Source organism: Vanessa atalanta, chromosome 7 (assembly GCF_905147765.1).
Source record: "Vanessa atalanta chromosome 7, ilVanAtal1.2, whole genome shotgun sequence".
Classification (NCBI taxonomy): Eukaryota; Metazoa; Arthropoda; class Insecta; order Lepidoptera; family Nymphalidae; genus Vanessa; species Vanessa atalanta.
In genome coordinates this window covers 10,478,951-10,499,711 of record NC_061877.1, presented here as the reverse complement: position 1 = coordinate 10,499,711, position 20,761 = coordinate 10,478,951, and the positions used below count along the sequence as shown (strand labels likewise).

At 31.5% G+C, this 20,761-nt stretch overlaps 1 protein-coding gene across 1 annotated transcript in view; it reads right to left on the bottom strand.

Annotated features, from left to right (window-relative positions):
• Positions 1–3,269: 3,269 nt before the first annotated feature.
• The window catches only part of LOC125065382 (tachykinin-like peptides receptor 99D), a 117,991-nt gene continuing 100,499 nt past the window's right edge, over positions 3,270–20,761 (bottom strand). The window contains exons 2-10 of the mRNA XM_047672948.1: positions 15,840–15,989; positions 14,823–14,976; positions 13,636–13,810; positions 9,679–9,834; positions 8,487–8,546; positions 7,977–8,127; positions 5,853–6,049; positions 5,080–5,216; positions 3,270–3,998 (exon numbers count right to left, since the gene is read on the bottom strand). Coding sequence (XP_047528904.1) covers positions 3,940–3,998; positions 5,080–5,216; positions 5,853–6,049; positions 7,977–8,127; positions 8,487–8,546; positions 9,679–9,834; positions 13,636–13,810; positions 14,823–14,976; positions 15,840–15,971 — 1,221 coding nt within the window. The 5' untranslated portion in view covers positions 15,972–15,989 and the 3' untranslated portion in view covers positions 3,270–3,939. The remainder of the gene's footprint in view (positions 3,999–5,079; positions 5,217–5,852; positions 6,050–7,976; positions 8,128–8,486; positions 8,547–9,678; positions 9,835–13,635; positions 13,811–14,822; positions 14,977–15,839; positions 15,990–20,761) is intronic.

Genomic DNA, 20,761 nt, shown 5'->3' with positions numbered 1-20,761 from the left:
TCGAAACTGGAGGCTATAAAAGGGGGATAAAAACCCATCTTATAGCCTCCATATTACGCTATGTTCCAATGTTCGAGTTTTTCAACTGTAAACGGCATTCAGATATAAATTGAAAACGGAGACGAAAATTTGCGTCGTTTATTCATTCATGTATAAATATAATACACAATGCTTTATGTTACTTATTTAAAAATTATCGTAATCAGGCTGATTTTCATAATTGGATGCTTCCATCTAACTTCGACGGTTAATATGTTTAGTTCATGCTCTGTGGATGAATTTTAAGCGACATCCGTACATATGATTGAGCTGAATTATTTCACACACCATAGACTAGTAATTCGTTCTGGAATACAAATTAAATAAAATATTTTTTTTGTTATTAAATAATATATTATGGTAAGGAATTTTATATCAGTAAGAAGTAATAAGTATATTCCTATGAAATTAAAATTAGCTTCACGACTAAGGCCTAATAAGGAGGACCTTTACTAAGTATCGTAATGACTTAAAATTTGACAATTACGGGTTGGTCATTCGGATCACGTCAAAGTCAAAATTAAAATATTTAACCTCTCGGCACAAATAAAAATTAAAAAGAAAAAAAAAAATGTTAAAAAAACAAAGAGTTAATCTACTTGGATGTGATTTTTTTGCATAATGGGCTAAGTCAAACTTGTATAATTATGTTAAATAATTTACGTTAGGTATATCTTTCTATTTACAATATCTTGAAACAACTCTATAGGTAGCTTATTGGAGATACTCCTATATACTCAAGTCTTAACTGATTACGTTTGATTTAACTAATTCTATATAGAACATCACTTGGTGGCTTTGTGCAAGCCCGTACCACCTACTCATCAGATATTCTACAGCCAAACTGCAACACTAAGAATAGTGGTAATTTTTGTTTCACGAACTTTTTCTCCATTTTGCCGTAGAGTTTTGGAATTTAAAATGACGTAAACTTAAAACATTAAGAGTATTCGGTTAATACAAAGAGCTGCTAAAACAGACTACTGTAAAGTTTTCAAAAGTGTAATTAATAGCTCAGTGATGTGGCGAGAGGAACCTCATTGGCTCGGTACTGAAGTTCCTGAAAGCATTCGGAACAGCCATTAGTGCAAACTTTATTTCAATTCTCTTTCAAATCAAATGTTTCGCTGTAACAAATGCGTTTTAAAATTAGATCAATACCAATAAAGCATCCTGGATTTCTTAATTCAGTAGGAATTAGTAAACTAAGTAAAAGTACTTATTACTACTTGAATAATACCTACTCTAATACGTACACGATCTATTCAATCAAGAAGGTTCCACGATAAATTATATTAATGTGCTATAGTATCTGTATGACCCTCGTGCTCGTATAAGATAGGACTGCCAAATCGTAAAATTAGATACGAAAGGGTACAATTTAGTCATCTTATATTAAGTATTGTATAACTGATTGTCTTGTATAATTGCATACAAAAGTAAAAAATTGAAATATATACTAAAATGTTAGTTTTCCGCACGTTGCTAGACTACCTCTACTACTGTCGTTTGAAATTGAGTGGAATATTTAAAAAATAAATCGATCCGTAATTTTACGGCAACACTGTTGCAGTATTACTGGTTTGGGTAATAAAATTTTGTTCCGTATAATTTCAGTGACCCAGAAATATAAAATAAGTTTGTTCTAAAGTTACAAAATGTCTTAGAAGAATAAAATTTATACAATATAGTCGTATCTTGTAATATAGCTGAGTTAAAAACGATAAATTTTAGATTTATTTTCAGGAAGTATCTCTTTTATACGTTTTATACTCAAAAGGAATTTATTGCTTTTAAAGCGCGATTATTGCTAAGGCAAACAAAATAACGATCTCTAAATGATTCGTTGGTACAAAATTGAATTTATTATATTAATAAGTGCAGTTATTTTGTATTGCGGATAAGGTACAATGAAATTCAAAATCAATCAGTAATATTTTGTTTAATTTTTATTTAACACCTCATACGTAAACTATTTCTTTATAATATACAAATTACAAAAGAAAGTTGTACACAAAGAAGCGCGTGTCCCATCATGAAGTTACATAATACATAATTCATACATAGTCGTATTTACATTACATAAAATACAATACAATTTGATTGAGAAAATTTAATACCTATTCGCATTTTACACTTTTGAAATATTTTCTTATAGACACATCGAATCCTACAAAGTAAAATTTTAAATGTACTTATATTATCATATATGTACACTACTCACAAGTCGCTTCGCACAAGTGTAATATATTATATACTTAAATATCTATTGATAAGGATCTATAGCAGGTCAGTGCTGACCCGTCTTGGGTGGTCTACTCACTTATCAAATATCCCACCGACAAACATCATGGATTTGATTTGGTGTTTCATCGTGAGACACTGTGGATTTTTAAATTAATAATATTTCAGAGATCGATTCAAACAAACATAGCAGCTTCAATAATTATATTTTTATAAGAATGGTTTCAGATCTCTTGGGTTTCCATTTCACAGGAGACCTTAGAATTTTTGTCAGACATGGACGCAATTGTCCATGTCTGGCGGTAATCACTTAACGTCAAGTGAGCCGCTTTCTCGTTTACTCGAAAATTTTTATATTTTTATTTGCTTAGGATTTCGAGCAATACAGCCTTATAATAAATGTCATTGGTATTTTACGAAGTACAAGTTACTTATTAAAACATCAAGGATTAAATCTAAAATATATTTCTTGCTTCTGTAATTTCAATGCATTCAAACCATATTGCTAGATTTGGTTCCTTTATAGCTTCGATTTATTTAGAATACTGAGGTGCATTCGGGGAGTATCCTGCGGGTTTAGACAAACACAACATACTGAACCACGTGATTTATCGAACACCAATATTTTCCACCAACTATTTCCGTACATTTTGACCTTTTTACCGAATGAATCGTCAATCGGAATGAAACTTTGTCTAAGATCGCTGGATACAATGACGTCATGATGATAGTTTCCTCTGTATGTTATATGGTTTTAATCAGTTTAACCTTTTAGAAAATGACCTTTTCTGTTATTAGAATTAATTTATTTAATTTTAAGTATGTGATTTGATAAATTATTAATTCACAGCCTTAACATAGTTCATAACATAAAAGGACTGCTACTCTAATTATATTATATTTACATTGAACAAAGCCATTATTTTTACAAATAGTAACCTTAAGTTTTAATCAAGTAGTTGTTAGTATACTCACTATTATAATTAAAATAAAAGACATCAATTAATATTATTTAATAAAATGTGAATAGAATTTTTAATATCTTGTGTTTTATCAGCCTTTAGTGAGCTTAATGAAATGTTTTGCACGACAATTTATTGTTGACGAGACAAATAATATATACAATATTCTGTCTTTATTAAAACTTAAATAAAATTAATTAATACAGGGATAATACAAAGCTAATTTTATTTCAAGATAGTAAAATATTCTCAGTAACTCTCGTTTCGTCGGTCAACTTCATTGCTAACGTGACATAAGAAGGCCTATTCGAGCCTTCAGAGAGGAAGATTTTGTTTTTTATTCTATAGGAATCTTTAAATGTAAATCAAGATTTTCTCATCATGCGGAATTCCATTTGTTAAGTAAGTATATAACATTTATATTTGAAGTAACTTGGTCCATACCTTGAATTCAATTAAACACTATAAATAAAAAATAAGCAAAATTATTAATGCACAACGTTTGCAAAAATAATTTAAATTTCGAATAAATGATGTGATTGGTCACTATTCACTCAGTTCACCCATAGAGATCATGCGGGGTAAGTGCGGGGCGCGGGCGGTTCTCGCGTCATATCCATGTACGTTCCTCGCTGTGCGCCTGAGCGTCATTTGCTCCGCGGTCGCCGTGTGTGCCGTACGCCCCGCGTCGTTGTCAGGTACTACCCATTAGCGGATTGTTATACGTGCTGTGTAACGAAATTCGAATCGTACCTAAGAAAAAATATATATTGTTATAAAAATTGAATATGAGCAAAAAATTAACACGAGTATAATAAAATGTAAGCTGCTACTACGAGTATCATAAGCGAAAAATGTAAGGTAAAAAATCATTCATTATTACACTAAAAGTAAATCCATGCTGAAAACGCATTTCTTCACGATTTACATAATTAAGTTATACTAAAACATCAAAGTACCAGCTTATCCAAGGTTTTGTTTATGAAAATAATACTAAGCTCAGAGCGAAGCGCTACTAAAATGAAGAAGCCGACATAAAGCTAACGCAGAATGTCTTGATTTTTTACGAGCAAGTCAAATGAGCCTAACTACAAAAAGTTTTAATTTTAAAACCAATCCGCAAAGCAAGAGAGGCTTGCTTTATAACACTTATGAATGAGATCATTTACCAATTTTCAGGATTGGCCTCCGCGCTTCTCCTACTTGTGTAATTTATTTACATGTAGCAAATGAGGAGAGCCGGGTGGTTTTTTGACGAATTTTGTGGTTTTGACGGTAGTCTTGAATAAACCTATGCAGAAGAATGCTGTTGTCTATGATTTTTAATCATCATTATGTATAATAATATGAATAATACACGCCAAAATTAACAAAAGAAGCAAATACTCTGCAAACAGCAACACTACAGATAAACAGCTCGTGCTGTTTAGCTTGAAGAACAATCAGAATAATTTTAAGTAAAGTTTGATTGAATATAGAGATGCCACAGTGAGGGTACGAAAAAACATCAAAATTTCAAAAAATATTTAAACATCATTTTAATTTGACATAACCATCGATATGCTTTTGTAAATATATAATACCCATCTAAATGAAAAGATTACGTCCAAAAATATAGATAATAAACATAATATATATTTGATTGATTTTATCTAAGTGGTTGGATATTATTACAAGTAATTTATATTTCGACGCTTAGAATGCCCGAGATTATTTTAAATATTCCATAAAAAAATATAAATTTAAAAAATCTCATGATGTAATGCGAAAAGAAATCGAACCAAGTCAACAAAGCGCACACACAATCATCCATAGCGACAAACACCAAACTCACTTGTGCCGTTTTTTCTGCTAGGTGAGAACGAGCGCATTGAGCGGTCAAGTCGGTCGGGTCCGAAGGCGCGATGACGACTGAGGCCGCCACCAAGCGCGCCGCAACACCAGAAGAACTGCTTGAATCCGCGTCTGAACCTTGGAGGAAATGTATCTTTTTTATAACAACTAAATTGGCCGAGTCACCTCGTGGTCAACGGGAAAAGATAGCATCCCCGCTTAGGAGCAACGCAATATTACAAAACAAGGCATAGGCTTAGAATTAGTACATTTACTCTATCCTATATATGTCAGTAAGCAATAATAGTTCCTGAGCGATCTCTTTACCTGGTGTTAGGAAAATGTATTTTTTATTTTTACGACAAATATAGATATTACAAATATTTTATTAAATATTTTTAATTTCCTGAAATGATTTATAATTCAATAAAAATAATAAACAATTACTAAATTAATTTTATACAATTTATTTCATATTAATAAATACTCAAATTTAAATTTATAGAGATTAAAATCATACATACTTAAAAAATTAAATCTATATTTTGAATAACATATATGTATAAGATTTTAAATTAACATGGTTATTTTTATTACTAACAGTATTTAAAACGGGATATTTACGAGTCTCGAGTTAGTCTCGAGTTAGTCTCGTGAACAAGACATTCGTAGATAATGTCGAAATATCGAGCTCCAACAAATAAAAATAAAAAACATGGTAAATATCCCGTTTAGTAACATATATGTATATATTTATAACAAAAAGTAACTTACTTCGAATTCATCCAACAGTAAATAATGGGGTTGTACATGGAATTGCTCATCGCCAGCCAGTAAATGCCGAGGTATATTTCTTGTATGTAGGGGTAGGTCACCACGTTCGGATAGTAGGATGTGATCACGAAGTAAACGTGGAACGGTAACCAGCATACCGCGAATATCACCACGACCACGATCATCATTTTGACCACCTAAACATAACAAGGCATTATTTCAAAGTGTTTTTGATATGTTTACACTCAAATACACTTCGCCACAGAGTAATTATTGTAAAGACGATTCAGTAATTTTCTTTCTAACTTCTTTATAACATTTTGAATGATAATATTTATTTGGTAAGTCCTCGTGAACACATTACCGTCAAAATTCGATCCCGGTCAAAATTACTGTCGATGGGGTAAATGAATTCAAACTTTTGCACAAAGACCTCCGTTAGAAGTGGTTTTTAAATGATAAATTTAGACAGTCTGAAAAGGCCTTCAATCAAATTTAAGCAAAAAAATCCAATGTTAATCAAGTAATCAAACTTTCCTGGTATAATCACTTTTTGAGACAACTGTTCTTTTGATAGAACGATATAATTTAAGTTTTGTCGGATGTACTTGAGACAAAAAAAAATTTAAATATCGCATGAATAAATATTTAGTGAAAAATATTATGTAATAATATTAATAAATGATATCATACATATTATGAAATATTTATTTAGAAATGTCTATATTTATTTAATTAGAAATATTTATTACAATCATATAAAGATGTATATAATTATAGCCTTTCTTTTAAATTGTATTAATCGAGACAGTTGAGTTAGAAAACGAGTTACCGTTTCTTTACTCGGTAGAATCTACATTCCGGACTGGTGGTAACATTAAATTTATTTTAAAGTCTTGAAATACGAAAATGATGAATTAATTTTTTTCACAAGAGCCTGCTTGAATAAATTACACGTTGATTTGAATAATCTTTCCAACGAAGCATTACACAAGGCTTGGACGCAGTTCGGTCTCAAACATAACAAGTGCCAGGTGCAAGTGTTTTGGCGATCTACCTCCGACCTCAAGTATTTTTAAGGTAACTTCTTAGCTAGATTGTTTACGTTATTATTGTTAAATAAGTTTAAAATTAATTCATAAAATAGATATAATCTTGTTTAAATATTTGTTAGGTAATCAAAATGTGTTGAAATTTAATTTAAAATCACCTATGGTCCAAAATTTAACCATCTACAAGGCACCCCAATGCACGGCATCTGTACCACTAATATCCTGGATTAAAACAGATCTGCTTCGACAATTTTGCCGCTATCTACTTAACTACTAACTAACAAAAAACATGTCAAACATTTCATTTCGTGAAAATAATATTCAGGATATAAGTTCCACTTAATATTTATCTTTTTTTTCATACGTATCACTTATTCATAATCCCAGTGATATACGCCAATCTGGATTATCTAGATGGATTATCTATGCATAGACGAATATTAATACGCATTTTTATGAATAGATAAGAATTCGTGTAAACAATAGAAAAACGAAAAAAATAATCTAATTATAACCGTCGAATGCCCGATAAATTTTACTACCGTTATGTTCCAATAGGAAACAATATCTGCAAAGAGACAGATTCTCGTTATAATAAGTCCAAGGTACGGTTTAAAAGGACAATGGAAATTAAAAAAAAAAGTAAACATCATATTATACTTTATTTAAGTTGACTTGTTTTATAAGGTATAAGAAACAATAATACAATTATTTTTATAATCTTGTATTAATAGTTTTTATTTATACATGAATAATATATTCATGTTTTTTTTAATATGAATGCGATATGTTTACAATTTACGTGGTTGATGCCATTTTAACTTAATTAAGAATATTTTTATGGGCATTTTTTGTGGCATTTATTTGTGCCGAGAAAGCACAGATTATTTCGCCAATATCACGTGCGATATATATTTTTTTTTAACTTTTGCTTGTTGCAAAAGGGCACAGATTATTTAGCCAATATCAAGAGCGATGAATACACAATGGAGATTGATCGGTGCAATTCAATATTTTATGATAAGAAAAACACTATTATCGTAATCAAAATCGTATGAAGTTTCATAAGTACCCTCCGTTTGCTTTTAACGTTGTCAAGCTGACGCTGCGTACACTCGCCGATTGACTTGGATCCCCATAACTCCACACCGACCTTCGCGTACGTATACGTCATAGATATGATTGGCAGGAAGTAAGTGAGCACCATAAAAGCTACGTTGTATCTGCGAAATATTTTTGGTTTTTACATATATTTTTGGTACATGGTAAAAAAGCACCACTTTTTAATGTTTATATTAAATCAACTTGTGCTCAGGGGTGCACAAACATCGCGAGGAGACCTGTCCATGTCTTGGATAGTCTGTAACATGTCACTACTAGAACTCGCTGGAGCAGCATGTTGAAATAAATTCCAAACTTTCCCTATAAGAGTGGGAACTTACTCAAATGTTAAACCAGATTATTTACGTTACGTACCGTTAAATACGTTAAAATTAAATCATAAAATAGATTTAATCTTATGTATATATTTATTATGCAAGCAAAATGTCATTGTGTTGAAATTTAATTTAAAATCACTTACACATATTCGAACTGAGGCTTCTCACTGGTGCTGTCTGGCCACTCGGGAAAACACACTCGTCTGTGGAATAAATGAACATATGATTCTAAATAGAAATTACTACAAAACACAGTTCACACATTAATTATAAAATAAGTTATCAAATTTACGTAAAATATATGTATATATATAATATGTGCATATGTACTGATAGATTGTATTGACACTAACACCAAAATTAGAATTCAATCATTCGAATTGAATAAAACGCTTGTTGCATAAGACTCCAGGCGCATACAAAATTTGTACGCTACGTCATACAAGGTTTGATGGTAAAACAAAGAAAGGTTTATCAAACCCGTTTCAATATTAAACACAGCTGTAAGGTTTCCGCTTTGTAAAATCACTTCAAAAGTAAGTTTTATTTACACCGTCGAATATATTATGACATTTTATATTTTTCACTTTTCAGACTCTGCTAACGTGAAATTCATAAACCTTTTTTTCTTTTAAGACCGAATATAACCTTTGTGCTTCCTAATGCGTGTAATTATCCGTTTATTAAATTTTAAGAAAACGCAATATAGACGTGAAAGTATTTTTTCATTAAACAAATATTAATGAGATGTTTCAACAAAAATACTCGTTAATTTATAAAATATTCTTAAGTAATAATCCAAGTGGAAAACATTTTATGTTATTAATATTTCGTTTAAGCAATAAATAGTTAAGCGTTAGTCGCTTATCTAAATGGAATCTTAACAGATTTTAATTCCTTTGATAGAAATAAAACTTAATTTATATATTCGTAAGATCTAAATTTTCTTAATTCACTACTCAATTGATATCAGTGCTCGTAGAATATGCCTAAGGTAGCTGTGTAATTATGTAAAGTATTTATGAGTTAAATGACAAATAAAACAAAACAAAAATACGCTTAAAATTTCATCAATAATGATAACATACAAATATCATCAGCAATACCTTTATAACAATTTACCTAAACAAGTAAAAACTCTAACAAATTTTTCTATGTTTAAATCTCGACTTTATAACCATATTCTGTGTAACGATTCTCTGTTAAAATAATTAATTGAAACTGTTATCTCATCTGCTTTGCTGATCCGAACGAATTGTTAAATTTATAAGTTAGATATAAGTTCTCATGTAAATGACGTTGTCGTAATGAGAATAAAGTTCTTAAACTGAATACCTGGTATTTCCATCTGGTAGTACATCCACGTCAGTTGTGAAGTAGATGATGTTGGGACTGCTGATGATGGAGCTACCGGCCCAAATAGCAGCGGCTATGCCGAGAGTGGCCCTTTTACCGAGCCTCGGTCTAAGAGGACTCATGATTGCAACATATCTAGAACAAATAATTTGAAGTTAGTTAATCCTACACGTGTAAAGCTTACATGATTATGATGCAAAAATATTCTAACGTCTTTTTCTGGTTACCCTTTGTTGTTCGTTTTTATTTGACATTCTTATTCAGGACTAATATTACAAATTCCTCTTTTTAATTTGAAACAGCCTTTACAAATGAGCTTCTAATTATTCGCATATTCACGTAATGATGATGATGTCTTCCTGAACGCTCTTCCTGCGGAGGCAATGTTACTCACTATTTCCTGACTCTCATGATACAATGAATTGGCAAACATAAAATAACTGGAGAGAGATTGGGCGTAGGAGGCGTAGGGGAGAATAGAAATTAGTACAAGCATTTCTCCGCACGAAAACATTCAAGTTCATCGGTTATTGGTCTCAACCAAGCTCCCATCATCTGCTGCCGAACAGGTCAGTCCATACTAGTCCAGTCTATACTATATGTCATATATTCAATGACATTGAAGATCAGATTATTTTTATAACTGTGTAAACATAGCGCCATGACTTTTGGCAAATTTGTACTAAATATTTGAAACAAAAACAAAGTCAATTGTGCGCAGCGCTGCTAACAATAACATAGTAGTACTAAAGTCATTTTATTTGTAAAGAAATAAATTATTTGCTTGTCAAATCTTTAATAGAATTCAGACGAATAAAAGAGAATAAAATTTTATGACGAGAACAACTCAAACTTCTATTTCAGTTGGAATTAAAAATCATTATATAAGTGACATACCTAATTAAATATTTTTGTTACGTTGTCCTTGTACATGTAATTGAACTATTTCTCTTTCATTTAATATTGTTGCTAAATATAACAGCCTATTTTTGTTTTTATTTTTGTAAAGATAATTCAAAACAACTCACTATGTATGGTACTTTGACTGTACTACAGGTACAAGGCACGTAATATCTCCAAGGTCGGGGGGTTGGTCGTATAAGAATCTGTTGAAATGCCATATGGGTCTAATTTCTAAGATGTGTTGACCACTTACCATCAAAAGTTTTTTTGCAAGTAACGAAAACAAGCATACTTAGTTGAACGTACTAGTACAAATAATTTTATTGTCTATGTCAGTTGTGATTTCCCTTGTGACTGTAATTAAACCAGCATGCTCACTTTTCACGGTAAAATAATAGCTTTGCGCTGCTCTATATTTTAATGGTTTTCATATATTCTGGATATCCATTTATACCCACCAAATGCGGTAGAAACTTACAGAGATGGGCTTGCATAAAGCCATACGATTCAGTGAATCGATATTTCTTGTGTTTGTAATTACACTGGCTCACGCCTCTTTCGAAGCTTCTAGACAGCCTAGATAAGTCCCACTAACATGTGAAAATATAAATATATTTTAATGATATTAAGCGGCTTGAATTCCGAGTTCGTCTGTAATTAACATTCTTCGAGCAATTTATTTTAAGAATTTCAATGATATATTCAATGGAATTCTTAATTCTTACGAGTAAGAATTCGTCTTCTTGGAATTGAGTTTTAAGTTAATCACCGTGTTATAAATGCGTACCAAACGACCAAAGTTATTTCGCTTGTAATTATTTCCACACTCATGAATGAAATTATATTGTGTTATTTAATTTGATTCTGTCATCAGATATAGTGAAAATTAATGGTTTTGGCTGTCTAAGACAAACGAAAACCATTTACATTATTTTATTTAATAATAATACAATACTAGTCCTTAGACAAGATTTGTTTTTGAGTAGATAATTATTATACTTAACTTACTTACTTACTTACTTACTTACTTACTTACTTACTTACTATTACTGGTTTAGAAAACAAAAACGATAAATGCTGATTTTGTAATTCAGTTTTGGAGATTTCAGTGCGATGAATCGTGCCATTAAGCTATTTGAGTCCTTCTTGATGTCAGTTAAGATATATGAAAAATTGACATAATTATACGTCCTCATGAAAAACATTAGTAGCTTAATGGCAAAAATTAAGAACAACCTAAGCCTCCCTTTTCATTTTCTAACACATTTAGCTTTACATTCATTTTAATTAAAGATTACATTAAATGAATCGGAAAACCCACGCTCTGTATTGTAACTAATTAGTGCAAAGATGTCCCTTTTAAGATCCGAGGTTTCGCAAATGGTTTTAAAGAGATCTCCTTAAGTTAAAATTAAAAGACAGTTTGCTAACATTTCCTATACCGTAAAACCTCCACAGCCTCTTTGTTCTTTATCTGTAACTTATAATATTTGAATTTATAAATATCTTTTCAGATTGACAGGTTAATATTTACACTATTATTTTTTTTGGCCATTTGTTGGCCATTCTCCCTTCTGCATACCACCGTGATATTTGAAGTTCGGCCTGACGCTGCAGGCCTTTCTTTGAAAGAGTCTTAGCGTACTGAGAGCACACTTCTTCTTTCAGGAAAAACATATAATCAAGAAATACATTCATATAATTTATAAATACCAACAACCTTGCAAATCTTGTCATAATAAGTTTTAACCATGCCAGTCTTTATCTAAATATTAGTGAGATAACTTTGTAATAAACGATTGGTAATAATTTATAAATACGAACGGATTGCTTAAAATCTGTTACATTTTTAGCCTCGCTTCTTGTAATAATAAATAAATTCACACGCGTTCAATAAAAACTTTTTGGTAAGCTTGGATTCCGTCATTTTTAACACAGAGTTTTGATTCTTACGGACAAGTAATATAACAAGTTTAATAATACAAATATGTTAATCTTTTTACAATGTCTATAAGAGCGAAATTAGATAAAATTATTCAGACCTAAGTTAAAATGACATTAAAAAGATATTATATCTATGTAAGAACTTGTGTTTAATTAATTGAAAATACTCTTATATTTCGAAGACTCAAGGCGAAGACTTCATTACGATAAAAAAAACATTTGTTATATTTGGAGCAAAACGTGAGAATATTTCGGCGGCTTTTCATGTTTTAAGATGAGTACTTAACTACTGTATCTACTTTGTTGACATCTGCTCCATTTTCAATCATATGTTTCTTTACGCTTCGTTGTTATAGCTTTAAAACAAATGCCTAAATTGATGAAGTATATGATCTTGGACGTACTTTATTTTAAAATTGTAGTTTTATTTTATATTCAAACATCTGATGGTAAGTAGCCACTACTACCCATAGAAATATTAACGATTCTTTACATCGCCAATGCGCCACCAACCTTGGACGTTATGTGTATGCCTGTAATTATACTGGCTCACTCACCCTTCAAACCAGAACACATCGATACTAAGTATTATTGTTTGGCGGTAGTGGGTGGTACCTATCAACGGGCTTGCTCTAAGTTACTGTACTAGGTACTGAATCCAAATTTAAATCCCCAACAAAAACCTTACAGGGTTTTCTTGAGAAATTCGAAGTGGGAGCCCAAAGTCAGGATGATCGCAATAATCTCAGATGCCTCGGTAAGCAAGTGAAGCCATTGGTTTTGTACCGAATTTCTTACCCTCTTAATCTTCCTAAATTAGTCAAAAGAGCACCTGTGTTTGCGTACTTACTTCTCCATATTTTACACGGGACTAGGTCTGAGATGGATCACCATCAGAGAAATTTGGACAAAAAGACATTATTATTAAAACCGCTATATTCATACTAAGTACACTAAAATTATGTTTAGTAATTAGCACTGATAAGATTAAGACATTAGCAATTCTATTAGATTAACAACTGATAATCTAAACGGAGCCTTAAATTATACCTGTTATATGTGAATAATATAAAATATATTAATATCTACCGGTCAATGCTGATGGCCATCAGAGTGAACACGGAGGCTGATATGCTGAGCACTGCGATGAACTGACAAAACTTGCAGTAGAAGTGACCGAAGGGCCAATCCGAGTACAGCATGTACGTAAAGTTGAAAGTGACGTTCAATGTTGACACCATAGTATCTGCTACTGAAAGGTTTACTAGAAACGAAACGTCATTATTGTAATAAATAATTATTTGTAGTTACATATTTTTTTATAAATGACAGATATACAAACAAAACAAGAAATCAGATAAACTGAAATTAAACAGCACATAAAAAATAATCAAATTCATGAATACCTTAATATAGTGTTGAAATAAAGACAACTTTTAGAATATTTCGTGAGGGTGCACTCAATTTTTTTTTTTAATTAGACTTAATTTTGTAAAGTAAAATCACGAAGTGTAATATAAATGCAACCATGATTCAATCTGAATCACCGCTTTTAAATTTTTAACGTAAATAACTTTTGGAAATATTTTTGAGCGAAACATTTAAACTGTGCTATTTTAAAGCAAAGTATTCGAAAACTAGCGCGATTGTGTAAAGTAGTCACTATTGAGTTAAAGTCTCATTGTAACCGGTGAGAATCGAATTTATACTAGTTAATACACTTTGTAGAATACTTGAATAGTTGTTGTGGAATGTCGCAAAGTTTCTATTGAACGTAGTTTAGGGAAATGGGAAAACATCAAGCTCCCTCAGAAGTTTGGGACAGCTCTATCGCGGCGACAATAGCGATTCGATCGTTTACTTTCTTCGCATTACTATTGATGGATGGTGATGTTCTAAACCTTTAATGAGAGTACTCCATTATTAATTAGGAACCCTTTAAGAAGACTTTATATTCGAAATTAATAATGTCTTTAATAAAAATAAAATTATGACGTGATAAGAATGGATTTTGTAATCAATCAATGAAAATACTTTTTTTATAGTAGACTCTTACGTAAACTCTTGAATCGTCATTGTAGAAGTTCGAAGTGAATATCAACTTTACTACGAACCAGCAAGGAATTCAGTTGGATTGGTAGCAATAGAATTTTAATCGATCTAATAAAATAAAATCTAAATAAGATCTTGGCATATGTTTAACTTCATTTAAATAATTTTATGTTTTAGTCAAATTGTGGGATTCATTTGTGTTAATGAAAATTAATAAATCTCACCCAGAAAATAATTTGTTACGCTTCTCATTCGCTTGTTGGCAAGAACGATCCATATGACCACGACGTTTCCCAACGTCGCCACCACCACCATGCCTGCGAACAGCACCGTCCATAGCACTTGACGCCACCATGGTAGGATGAATGATTGGTATTCCTGAATACAAATAATTACTTAAATCCGCGTTATACCAATAATACTCTGATTATAAATCGCATATATTTACACATAAAGAAATAAATATAATGTTCATCTTTGTAATCAAAGCTACAGGTCATCTTAAGGAGGAAAATATTTTGGCTAATTTATTTTGAATTTGCATGTAATATGACGTAAGCTTAATAAAACACCAGTAGGTAAATGAGTAAAATAATTTAGATAAGTAAACCTTGTTCCATCTATTCGAAAATGAATAAACTGAACGAACAAAATGGCATTTTCATGAGAATTATTTTTTCGAGGTGAACTCAAATTCTAGTTTTATAAAAGAACAAGGGATTTTAAATCACTTAAATACGATGTTGAAAGCGAAAAATAAAGCGTTTTTCTGCTTGAGGATAAAATGAATTGTTACTTGAATTATACTTTTGATTTTTAATATAATTCTGTTATATGAAGCATTTGTGAAACTATTTTTTTTATGACCTAGTTAAGTGGACGAGCAAATGGGCCACCTGATGGTAAGTGGTCACCACCGCCCATAGACAATGTTGCTGTAAGAAATATAAACCATTCCTTACATCACCAATGCGCCACCAACCTTGAGAACTAAGATATTCGTTCGTCTACTCAGGTATTTAGTCAAATTCCATATCCAACAGGTTGTGGCCCGCAGCTTCATTCGCGTTTTAGTGGCCATTCGTCCAGAGATTAGATATAAAAAGTATAAGTATAATGTCTTTCCTAGAGGGTAAACCTTGCTTCATACCAATTTTATCAAATTTGGTCAAACGCGAGCGTAGCCGCGGGCTACGGTTAGTCTAGGATAATTTGTATAGTGTCTATAATGCTCAACTCACTTCAGTCGCATTTTTCGTGTGATTATAATACCGATTGCTGGTCTCGTCGTAGAATGTGATGTAGTAGTTCGGTACGGTGCTGTAATTCGTTGTCCAGTTGGTAGCTTCTGTTGGACTTGGCTCGACCAACATTATAGCATGCCTCAAAGCCTGTAAATAAGTATAAAATTAATTAACTGATCGTTGACTTTATAATTTAACAATTGAATATTTGTAAGCAATTTCTATAGTAGAGCTGGTGTAGTTCCAGTGGTACGGCCCAGTGAATAGACTACTTGGATTTAGAACCAAGTTTATTTTATTATTTTCTGCCAATGTAAAAGATAATAGTATGAAATCGATATATTCACTTTTTTCAAAAATTCATCTCGCATTCGACCGTGAAAATAAAACGTGTGACCTGAAAGTACCGGCCATATGTCATATCATGTCATATCTGCCACATGTATATCAACAAGTTTGCAGTGGAGCATCGAGTTGAAATATAAACTCTCTTATAAGTGACATTAGGCTATTTACCTTGCAATGGTAAATGGCAAATGGTGGACTCACTTATACAATCGGAATCACTACTACAATTAGATATTGTAGAAATTCCTAAGCATATAAATTCTACCAGAGTATACAATTGAAGGTCATTATATAAATAGTATGGCTGAATATTCCTAAAAAAAAAATTAGAAATTGATTTAGTTTTACATATAAGCCTTCAAAGGCGAGTTTTCTGTATAATAAAACAGAAATTTTATGAACTGTAAAATCGAAATATAAATAATACTAAACCGCCAATGCCTTACCAAACAACCCTTCAATCCTTAGTCGAAGAAACGATAAGGACATAAACTCCTTATTAACTTATACACAATGGACCGTTGAAAGCCTTCGACCTTTTTTAACAATACATTGAGGTCGTCTTTATATCATTATCACCTTTTTACTTGGAGCTGTAAAGTGGCCATGACTTTTTTTCGTAATAATAAACAAATAACTTTGTAGTTCTTTTGAAATATTTTCGCAATAAAATTTATACGACTTGGGAATTTTCTCTCTTCAATATATAAGTAATAAATGTAATATCTCCTAATAAAATATGGTAGCTTGAACTATTGACGGACTTAAACAGTGTAAAATTACTAACAGTATTTAAAACGGGATATTTACCATGTTTTTTATTTTTATTTGTTGGGGCTCGATATTTCGACATTATCTACGAATGTCTTGTTCACGAGTGTAAAAGTAGTTAAAGTAGTCGTATCATTTTCTATATGACAAAATTTCAAGTCAATTTTAATGCTAATAATAATTGCTAAAAACGTTAGTTCAGTGTAACTAACCTACTGTTTAACCGTAAAAAAGATAACATCTATTAAATTTACAACTCTTAACGAATTTATTTTAAATGAGCAGCATTATATATTCTAGAAACAACACAATTCTTTGGTAGCGCTATAGAGTCTAAACAAAAATGGGGCTATATAAATAGATGGGCAAGTACACTCAGCCCCGCAGCTTTCGCAGTAAAAAAATGAGACTGTTGACTGATGTGGATAAGATTAATTACGATGTATATTTATAGAACTTGAAATAATAACTGTTGCTTCTCAATATATAATATTACTTTAAGACGTTGTAGTTTAATAGTATTTTATATATTCTAGCATAATCGTCATCATTTGAGCTGGAAGACGTCCACTACTGGACAAAAGCCAAGATTTCCACTTGATGTAAATTTAACCGTAAATTATTTGCCTTGTTACGACCTTTATATTTCACCCTCTTAGCGCCCGGTATCCTCTTGGGGGAAACGTCATTAAAGGTCATGATTTACGCGGCCGCAGATCAAAAATATTTTTTAAGTAAAATTTTGACCGCAGAAACGTTTTTTGTAGAAGCTGAAACACTAGTTTCAGTTTTAAAATATGTACTAAAAAACATTTAATCGTGAAAGAAATAGTAAAACTGCGAGCTATGTGCAGCTCCTTCAACATGTTCTACAATTGAACAATTAAACTCTCCGAATAGCTGTGCTGCATCCACTTAGCCAATCTTCAAACAACGTAATGCTTCTAGTTATAATTAAGTCTTACAATGTTAATTAATTGTATATTTTTTAAATGGTAGCAATTAAGTTAAGCAAGGGTGCAGACGCTTCGTCTGTGGAGGTTAAAATGTCATTGTTACTTACGAGGTCGTTTAAATAAACCGTTTTTTTTTTTTTTTAATTGTTCTTCCTATGATAATTTAAAACTTCTTTCTGGTAAACTTTTTATCAGAGTCACTTTCTTCAAATATAATCTCTAACGTCTTTTGACGTTAAAAAGTAATAGACGCAATAAATAATATTAGTATTATGATTCAATACAGTTTTTTTTAAATAAAAAAACGATGCTTTTGTCCTTAAGCACGCGCACACAAACTACTAAGCCTTTATTTATAAATATTTTTTGGTGATTAGTTTGCTTAGTGGTGGAACATTAGGTAAAACCTCTGGATAATTATCAGTCACGCGTCATATATTCTAGCGTCAAACAGTAATACTGAGTATGTCTGTGTTCTGATTTGAAAGGTGGGTGAGCCAGTGTAACAAGTGCATGGAATGTAATAACTTAGTTCCCAAAAAGTAAACAATTTTGTGATTTATTCTTTCAAATGTGAAATCGATCATGTCAGAAAGATAAATCATTATTTAGCTAAACAGCCGGTAAACAGAATTTATTTAGGCCGTAAATTCCCAAACTTGAGAAGCGGAAGTTTTGATAAACGCTCTTAAAGTAAAAGATAACAAATACTGAATTTATTGTTCAGAATTTATCTTTACGAAAGAGATTGCAGAGCGATTGAATACGAAGCTACCGGGTCACCAGGTAATGTTTTCAGTTAAATAAATCGACCCAATAACAAAGCAGATCAGTCTGTAGTGAAACTTGTTCATATATTCCTCTTTCAGATTTAGTATTTGAAGATTCTTTTAGACATGCTTACTTTATTTCTAAGTCTTTTTTTTGTGGAGTGTTTATTTATAGACAGTGGATCAAAAACGGTAACTTCTCTAATACCCTCTTACGTATAAAGGTATGGTTTATGGCTTTCACGAGGATTCACACTATTATCATGTCAAAAATCGAAATCAGTTCAGCGGACGAGACGTAACGTAGATAGTTGATTTCACAATGATAATATTAGTATGGACATAAATAATAATATTAATTATGATGATCAAACGATTGACGAGTCAGATCTGAATCTGAATCTTCAATAGTAAATAGCTCTGAAGCTAAGCTAAGATACATACATGTCACGTTTATATAACGCAAGTAAAAAATTAAATTAGTAATTATTTTTACAAAAAAAAAAAACATACAAAACCGTAGACCAAAAAATTCGTCTCGTTTTCGTGTTATCTTTAAAAGCGAACTCATGCAAGCTGTTCTCGATGATTTACGTTAAATTTCCATTCATCTCAAATCATGAAAATAAGAAGCTATACAATTTTCTTGTATTATTTAAGTAGTCATCCAGCCAAAGACAAGGACTGGCCAAAGACATAGGGACTGTAAGAAAAAGCTACCTAGTTGTTGACTTGACGATGAAGTGTACCTATAACTACGAGTCCCGGCTTTGAACATGTAGAATAAGAATTTACAGAAAACGTTAATATATCGATAAACTGTCAAATAACTGTAGAATAAAGAAAAACTGAAGAAGTGAACAAGGAAACTTCTTGGGCACACAGAACAGCTCATCATAGTATTCTCGCTATCGTTAGGGAGTGCATTCAGAACAAACAAACATTCACTTTTGTATGTATTATATTGTTTAATTTCAGCCGCAATTATTAATTACTGTATATTATGTGTTGCACACTAATATTTTATTAAAATTAAGTCGTTTAATATTTATAAATATGAATTAAAAATAGTTACTATATAAATCTTGACCGCGTGGAATGGTGGCAAGAACGCTAGCAGAATTTCCCCGTTCAGAATTATATTTTTGAGAAGAAGAAAAAATATTTGAGTTGAACGATGATGATATAGATGATAAAAGAGTTTTTTTTTAAATTATATAGCATCAGTGGGTAGTGTGGTGATCACGTGGAAGATTAGATTTAACCTTGCTGTTCATAAATAATGACCGAGCTCTGGCATAACTAGCCGCATCAAGCGCTTTAAGTGACAACGGTCGGTTACTTAGTCTAATTAATACGATACGCCTTTGACACAATACAATATAATGGATTAACATTCCGCAATAAACATAAAACATGTAATAGCATTACCTATTTATATTTAATTAATTTTCGCACGCTGCTTCGCTTTCAGCGGCTGTGCTAGGTTGTGTTAACCTAGAACCTTACACCACGCCCTCTACCACTACCTAGGTTTTAGGTATAAAAAGTTATTCATTGGGATTCAAGTTTGCTTCATACTAAATTTTATCAAATTCGAGATAGTATTTTTTTTAAAACGTAACATAACAGACAGACAGTCAGACAGAGTTATTTTCGCATTTATAATATTAGTAAGGATGTGACAGACCTAGCGACTCATCCCGGCTTTGCTCGGGTGTAATTTATTAGATAATAACATGACCAATGTACTATAATCAAAATATTAGATTGGTATATTTATTTTATAACGTTTATTTATTGTTTCATCTTCATAAGCAGGTCATAAATGAGAAATATGAATCACATCAAAATTGTTATGAGCAGTAATTTTCTTGCGATACATAGATCAAAACTTGTCTACGTCTTATTAATTAACATTTAAATAATATTAACTGCAAAAGACACCATTTCATAGGTACACCCAGTTATCCGACCACCCTTTTTCGCACCGAACGATTTCTTTCGTTGCACATAAATTGGAAACAGTGACTTTATATTTTTTTTTTATGGAAAGTGATCACCACTGTCCATT